This window comes from Tenrec ecaudatus, chromosome 4 (genome assembly GCF_050624435.1).
Source record: "Tenrec ecaudatus isolate mTenEca1 chromosome 4, mTenEca1.hap1, whole genome shotgun sequence".
In the NCBI taxonomy this organism is placed as follows: Eukaryota; Metazoa; Chordata; class Mammalia; order Afrosoricida; family Tenrecidae; genus Tenrec; species Tenrec ecaudatus.
In genome coordinates this window covers 14,796,587-14,805,131 of record NC_134533.1, presented here as the reverse complement: position 1 = coordinate 14,805,131, position 8,545 = coordinate 14,796,587, and the positions used below count along the sequence as shown (strand labels likewise).

General features: G+C 40.1%; 1 protein-coding gene across 1 annotated transcript; it reads right to left on the bottom strand.

Moving 5' to 3' along the window:
- Positions 1-961: 961 nt before the first annotated feature.
- On the bottom strand, positions 962-1,930 carry LOC142445640 (olfactory receptor 5A1-like). Its single transcript, XM_075547587.1, has one exon. It carries the CDS (start codon positions 1,928-1,930, stop codon positions 962-964), a length of 969 nt encoding a protein of 322 aa, XP_075403702.1.
- Positions 1,931-8,545: the final 6,615 nt, after the last annotated feature.

Genomic DNA, 8,545 nt, shown 5'->3' with positions numbered 1-8,545 from the left:
ATAGTATTTATGAAACTTGGTCTATGAAATTCAGTCTAGAAGAAATGCTTTTCTGGAAAATTGTCTGTAGATTCTTCCCATTCGATTCTGAAACTCTGTGGTATCCCCAAGTCTGATGACTGACATTCCCTTGTCAAAACTAAGATTCTATAATTGGTGCAAGATTAAGCCTTCTAAGGATCAAGGCCAGACTTCCTAGACACACCAAGAAAGCCATCATTTTGGTGGTTTTTCTAAGTATCTAGGGTGCAACCACAGAGACGGCTCCAGCTCCAGCTCCAACTCCGCCCAGAAATAGCTGGCTTTGTCTGTCTCTTTAGAACCCAGGCATCTTTCCAACCCTTGACCTTGGAAGTGTCCACTCCCTCTTACTCTGCATATCTCTTCTGGGGTTTTTTTCCCCACAAGCCAGTTCTTTTCATTAAATACAGATGTGAAATAAAAGTAGCAAGCTTCCCCGGAAGTAAAACCAGGCATATCGCAGTGGCTGACCTCCTCATCTTTCCTCTCTTAGATGGGGACTATGTGATAAAGTGTTCCTATAAAACCTATTTTTAATTTTTCTGATTTTTCTATTTTATATATTATTTATTTTTATCCTACTGGAAAATGAATATCAAACTAACTAAAAGAAATGAAGACTAACCTTGAAGGAGGAAGCCTGGTGTCCTAGATTCTTGTCATTTCTGTACATAAATACAAGATGTGCTCTTCTCAAAGCACAATCACCTTTTAGGCTTTTCCCAAAATGAGTTCTAATTATGGAAAGAGGCTTTATAAACTGTATTTAAGTAATTACATCTGATTACTCTCTCATGACAACCAAACATGATGGCACCAATAAATAAGGGAGCAATATCTTTACTTCTCGCTGCTCAGCAATTCATGTGACTTGCAAAAGACCATTTACACATCTCAACTTCCTTACTCATTATAAGGATAATAAATATCTGCTCCAATACTATTTTAACTGAAGTGAGCCTGTTGCTTTATCCATAAGCCTGTGGAGGGCTGCTTTGATTTCCTTGTTCCTCAAACTATAGATCAGAGGGTTTAACATGGGGATAATGATGACATAGAACACCGATACCACTTTCTCTTCCTTCATGGATTGACTAGACTTGGGGCACAAGTACACAGACAGGACTGTGCCATAGTAGAGGGTCACAGCTGCCAGGTGGGAGGCACAGGTATTGAAGGCCTTGGCACTACCTTTGCCTGAGGATAATTTCAAGATAGAAGCTACAATGAAGCCATAGGATAAGAGGACTATAAGCAAAGATCCCAAAACAATAATAACAGCTACCAGAGTGACAATTATTTGACTGATTAAGGGTTTAGAGCAAGACAAAGAAACTATCTGAGGTAAGTCACAGAAGAAATGTTGAATGACATTTGGCCCACAGAAGGAAAGATTCAGAAAGGAGAGTGTTTCAGATAAACTACTAAGAAACCCACTCACAAAGGCCCCAGCTACCATCTTTACACAGAGTCCAGGGGCCATGATGGTTGAGTACTGCAGAGGGTGACCAATGGCTGCATATCGGTCATAGGCCATGGCAGCCAACAGGCAGAACTCAGTCAGACCCATCCAGGCCACAAAAAAATACTGAGTGGCACAGGCAATGAAAGAAATGATTTTTTCATTTTTTAGGAAATCAGAAAGCATCCTTGGGCTAATGGAAGATGAATAGCAGATGTCAACAAATGACAGGGAACTGAGAAAAAAGTACATGGGGGTGTGCAGGTGTGAATCCATCCGGATTAGAAGGATGAGGCCCAGGTTCCAGATAAGAGTAACGAAGTAGATCCCCAGGAACACTGGAAAAAGGATGAGCTGCAGCTCTTTTTCATCTGAAAGACCCAGGAGAATAAATACAGTCACAGAAGAGATGTTTCCATTCCATTCCATAGACATGCTTGCTGGCATTTCTGAACAAAGATAGGAGAAAGAAATGTTTATGTCAAAAAAAAGAGAGAGAGAGAAGGATTTTTCTTTTTTCATTCATGTATCTGCTTAATTTTGCAACATTAAATTAGCAAAATTGAATTAATACAATCACATATCATAGACAACCATCAAGTAAAACACCGGGACTTCTAATACTAATTATTATAAAATTAACTAAATATTGTAAGGGTTTTCCCAATGCTTGTCACCTGACTGAGCCTTCTTTAGTCTGGCATACAATCATTTATTTTAAAGAATACTCAAAATAGTGAAAATAACCCATCCTTTCTCCTTGACTATTTTGCAGTGATTCTTATTATTGAACTCACTCTGAATCCCTCCTGCCATTTGATTTCGTCTGCTAGTATACCAGTAAGAATCTATTCACCCTGAAGATGTGGCTACCAAGATGGGAAGGTGAAGAACCTAAACATCTATCCCCAAACCACCAAAGTCCTTGCAGAAGTGCTTCTCCATTGTGGGTGATATAGTCAATGTTGCCTAGAGAGGACTTGATCAAAGAGAATGGAGATGAGTTGAGCAAATAGAAAAACCAAAATTTTAATTGAAACCACTCTAAAAAATAATAGAAAGAAAAGTTAATCCAAACCACTGTAGAAAACGACAACAACAAAAAAGTTATTCCAAACCACTCCAGAAAAAAACATTATTCAATGGTGTTCTCAGGAAGAAAGATCATGCCCCTGGACTTTCAGTTCTGTGTGCCTTGGCTCAAATTGCTTTCCTTCAGCAACCTTCTTTCTCTTCAACTCCCTACAGAGTTGGGAGTTGCAAGACTTTCGTCTTTGATACATTGGAACCTGATTTTAAAATATTTTCATTCATAATTGATTCCTGTTCATTCTGTCTGGTATCTTCAGAGGAATATTGTCCAGAATAACTTTCAACACTATTTCGGATTTGGGATGTTTGGGGATGATTATAGGGATGTGGTTTGGGCTTCCTATCTACATGAATGCAAATTTGAAACTAAGAATTATTGTTGTAGCTTTTTCTTCTTCTTCTTCTTTTCTCTTCTTTCCCCAATCCAGCACTAAGAGAGTTGAACATGCCATTGTATCATGCTGTGAAGCAAATACTTTCCAGTTGATCTCTGCTTTTTTTAAAAATCATTTTATTGGGGGAATCATACAACTCATCATAATCCATACAAACATCAATTGTGTAAAGTACATTTGGACATTTGTTGCCCTCATCATTCTCAAAACATTTTCTCCCACTTAAGTCCCTGACATCAGTTCCTCAGTTTGCCCCCTCTCTTCCCACTGCCCTCTCCTTTATCAACCCTTGATAATTTATAAATTATCATTTTGTCCTATCTTACACTGTCTGGTGTCTCCCTTCACCCACTATTCTGTTGTCCGTCCCCCAGGGAGGAGGTTATATGTAGATCACTGTAATTGGTTTTCCCTTTCTACCCTACCTTCCCTCCACTCTCCTGGTATCGCCACTCTCACCACTGTTCCAGAAGCAATCATCCATCCTGGATTCCCTGTGTTTCCAGTTTGTATCTGTACCAGTGTACATCCTCTGGTCTAGACAGATTTATAAGGTAGAATTGGGATCAGTATAGTGCAGGTGGATGAAGCTTTTAGGAACTAGAGGAAAGTTGTATGTTTCATCGTTGCTACATTGCACCCTGACTGTTTCGTCTCCTCCCAGCGACCCTTCCATAAGGGATTGTCCAGTTGCCTACAGATGATGTCTGACTATCAAAAGATATAGTGTCTGGGGTCTTAAAGGATTGAAAGTGAACAAGTAGCCAACTAGCTCAGAAGAAATAAAGCTCACATGGAAGAAGCACATCAGCATGTGTGATCACGGGGTGTTGAAAGGATCAGGTATCAAGCATCAAAGAACAAAAACTCATATAATTGTGAGTGAGGGGAGTGTGGAGTGGGGGCCCAAAGCCCATCTGTAGGCAATTGATCTCGGCTTCTAACCCATTGTGAATACCTATTTTTTATAGGGTGGAGTGTTTTCTCTAATAAATCTTAAACGCTATTCTCTAGTCATCTCAAACACTACAGTTTTCTCCCACCTCTCACACACAAGATAATTGAATATCAGCTGTTAGGCCACCAGGGATTAGCACATCCCTACTAGGAAAATGCCAGCTCTTCCCTAATATTTCTTTATATTAGTACTTTCTTGTCTTTTGTTTACTTGGAAGACTTTCTTTACTTTCTCATTGGTTGAACCAGTGGTCAAAATCATGCTTCTTAGATATTATCTATCTTTCTCAGTGCTTTCTCTGAACATATAGGCCACTATTTGGGAGGATACAGGTTTACAAACAAGCAATATTTCTATGAAATCTTGATAGCCCAGTTCATCCATGGATACTTCTTCTAAAACCTCAAACCTATTTGACTTACATATATATTCTGTGTTTTAAATAAGATTGACTTTATCAAAATATCAAGATATGGTATAGAATAGTAAGCATTAGTGAGTGTTAATTGATTTCCAGGTTTTATTCTAATTTGATTTTGCTCATTCACCATCCATAATACGTAATCTTATGGCTTCTACCTTGCAGGGGAAGCTGTTGTATACCTCGTAGTGATAATTAGGCAGAAATAGTTACACAAATGGGATTCAAACCCAGGTAATGTAGCGCATGCAGTCACAACTTTATGATCTCTCAAATCGGTAACATTTTCTTCATTATTCTTATTTTTAATCAACTCTGAAGCTCACAATACTATACTATATTTTGTGACTCTGGGGATGCAAATGAGACAGAAAGTAGAGTATCTCCCAGGAAGATGTGATAAATGTGCCCATAATTATAATTAACACAAGAAAAGAGGCATAGATAATGATTACATTCTGTGAGCAACCTTTGAGTAGATGAGGTCAGAAGTTATGGATCTAGGAAGCCTATCACCTATTCTTAATAAGGATTTTTGACCAAAAGTCATTGGAATGGAAAGCCTGTTTCAGAGACATTATTGTACAAATATAGAGACAACTGCTATATACTGGCAACGTCAGGCAAAATAAAATCAAATGAAGCATTAAAATGTCGAGTAATGCTAAGACTTCATCTCATATACTTTGGACATGATATTAGGAGAAACCAATCCGTAAAGAACAATATGTTTGGTAATGTGGAGGGGCAGCGAAAGACAGGAAGGCCCTCAACAAGATGGATTAACACAGTGGCTACAGCAAAGGGCTCGAGCTAAGGAGAATTGTGAAGATGCCACAGGAACAGGCAACGTTTTTCCTGCTCTGCATGGGGTAACTATGATTCAGAACCAACTTATCGACAATGAAAAACAATGGTTCCTGGTGGCACAGTGGGTCAAGGGTTGAATGTCCAAAGGAAAGGTCAGCAATTTGGCACCACCAGATGCTCTCCAAAGATGAGACTCTGCTCCTGAAAATAGTTATAGCCTTGTAAACCCAGAGGGATAGTTCTACTCCATCACAGAGAGTCCCCATGCATCAAAATAAACTTGATGGTAATGGGTTTGGTTTTGCGGTTTGCAATGGATGTTTCTGCTTCTATAACTTGATGTATTAATCAATACTCCTTTGAGCTACTCACTCTGAAATCCTTTCCTGACAGTGACCTGTTGACAGTTTAAGTATGACTCTTTATATGAAACAAATCAGATAAAAAGGACCCTCAATGGTAACTCAAACTAATCTTCTAGGTCTGTGTTTTCCCATTTATTTGAAACATTAATAAAATAAGTTAAATATTTTCTAGCCCCCTTTCTGCTTAGGTTATATGATTAAACATATATTTTATAGTGTTCTTTCTATATGTTTACTTTTCAGCTCAAACGAATCACCAGAGCCTCCTAGGAACTTTATATTCAAGGCAGCGATGATACTGAGTTATTTGTTAATCTCCAGAGTTTTCCTCTACCCTAAGTTCTTTGTATTCCTTAGACAATAAGCCTGATGTGACTTACCTACACTTTCCAAGGAAGAATTCCAAATCCTTTCACTTTGTGATGTATCAGGTACTCAGCTTGATGAACAGAAATTTCAACTTACAGCTTCTTAGAGCTTCCTATTCCATAAATACTCTCAAAGGAGCACAGAGCTATTGGCAGTAATGTTCGAATCAGCCTCCTTCAGAAATGACCCAGCTATGAAAACAGAAGGCCTTAAATGCTTATGAACTTTCTCTATCACATTTTTAAAGGATTTGAGAGGATATATGAAAGCACACAAAAGAAGAGGCAAATAAAACCACACAGGCTGTAAATAATTGCTCTCTTGGGTAATAGAGCAGAGAGAAACATTGTTAACTGGTCCCTTGCTTAGGATCCAAGCTCTCCCCTCTGAGTGCTAATCCTCTGAGACACTTAGAGATCAAGGAATTGTCCTTTCAGGCTCCTTTTTATTTTCAAGGAAGAATCCTGATGCTGTGTAGAAGTCATTTCCAATCCTGTTATCTAGGAAGGAAAAAAAAAATCTCTAACCTTGTCACAAAAACACTTTTCAGAGTTTTCTGAGAAAGACACCAGAAAACAACAAACACCCAGAAAGTAGGAAACCTTCTCTCTGCAGAAAAAGGAGTCCCAACTCTCTACTTTACTTTTTAAGAACACTACGCTAGTCTGGTGGAACACCTTGAAGTGGATTGTCATGTTTAGAAAGATTACTAAGATTTTAACATAAATATGTCCTATTGAAATCTTTTAAGAAGTCATTATTGTTAGTGGGTCTGTTGAACGATTAATTGCCGGGTCAGCAGGTAAAAACTACCAGCAGCACAACAAAAGAAAAACAGGGCTTTCTAATGGGTGAAAAGATACAATTTTAGAAAGTCACTGGGGTAGTTCTATACTGTTCATAAGGTTGCTATAGGTAAGCATTGACTTGATGGTAGGATTTTGTTGAGTTTGGTTTGTCTTTCAAGACAGAGTCCAGATGCTTGAGGTTAAAGTTATAAAATAATTTTTAATAAATAATTTTATTGGGGCTCATACAACTCTTATCACAATCCATACATACATCAATTGAGTAAAGCACCCTTATACATTCATTGCCCTCATCATTCTCAAAATTTGCTTTCCACTTGGGTTCCTGGAATCAGCTCATTTTCCTTTTTTTCCCTTCCTCTCCCTCCCCGCTCTCCCCTCCCTCATGAACCCTTAATAATTTATAAATTATTATTTTATCTTATCTTACACTGCTCAGCGTCTCCCCTCACCCACTTTCCTATTGCCTATCCCCCAGAGAGGAGGTTACATGTAGATTCCCCAGATCGGTTCTCCCTTTCTACACCCTCTTCCCTCCCGGTGTCGCCACTCTCACTTGCTGGTCCTGAGGGGTTCATCCATCCTAGATTCTCTGTGTTTCCAGATCCCTACTGCACCACTGTACATCCTCTGGTCTAACCAGGTCTGCAAGGTAGAATTGGGATCATGATAATTGGGGGGAGGAAGCGTTCAAGAACTAGAGGAAGGTTTTGAGTTTCATTGTTGCTACACCAAACGCTGAGTGACTCATCTCCCCAATACTCCTCTGCAAGGGATGTCCAGCTGTCTACAGATAGGCATTGGGTCCCCATCACGCACTCCCCTCACTCATGGTGATGTGATTTTTTCCCCTGCCTTTGTTGTTTGAAACCTTGTCCCCTCGGCTCCTCATGATCACACATGTTGGTGTGCTGCTTCCATGTGGGTTTTGTTGCTTCTGGGCTCGATGGTCGCTTGTTTATTTTCAAGCCCTTAAGTCCCCAGTCGCTATATCTCTCAATAACTGGGCACCATCAGCCTCCTTCACCATACTTACTTATGCACACATTCATCTTCAACGTTTATGTGAGGAAGGTGATCACACAATGATGGTTTTCGTTCTTTGGTCTCTGCAACTTGGTCCTTCAACACCTTGTATTCACTTAGGCTGTGTGCTGCTTCTCTGTGGGCTTTGTTGCTTCTGAGCTGGATGGCCGCTTGTTTGCCTTCAAATCTTTAAGACTCCAGATGCTATATCTTTTTGCTAGCCGGGCACCATCAGCTTTCTACACCATGTTTGCTTATACACACGTCTGTCTTCAGTGATCATGTCGGGAAGGTGGGTATCATGTAATGACCATTTAGCTGAGCAAGGTGCTATTGTATTGAGGAAGTGTGAGCAAGGAGGCCCAAAATAATTTGAAAGAAAGAGGGGAAGGAGAGACAGGGTATTTAAAAGGTGAAACACAAGAATGGAGGACTTATCGCAAAATGGTGTCGGTGTAAGGGAGACAGTTTCCAGAGCACTAAGTGCAAGGTTGGGAGATTGGGAAGCTGACTGAGGGTTCATGGAAGCATGTTCAGATCATGTGATACACTAGGGCACTATCCCAGTTTGTTAGCTGACAATTCTCACAGCTCCGGCCTGCATTACACCTCCATTCAGGTGGGCAAGCAGTTTGCAGTCAGATCTACTGCCATCACTAACTGGTGCTGGGTGGGCCTTCATCCCCACCCCACAATTGGCAATGGCAGATATACCAGCAATCCACACATGGGGATTCTGAGTGGGGCACAGGGAGCCAGCCAACTGGGGACACACAACCCACCCTGCTCGTGGACCTTACATCCCAATGGCGCAGAG

What these genes read in the sequence shown, in the direction of transcription:
- LOC142445640 (XM_075547587.1), bottom strand. Translation starts at nt 1,930, where the DNA reads ATGCCAGCAAGCATGTCTATGGAATGGAATGGAAACATCTCTTCTGTG.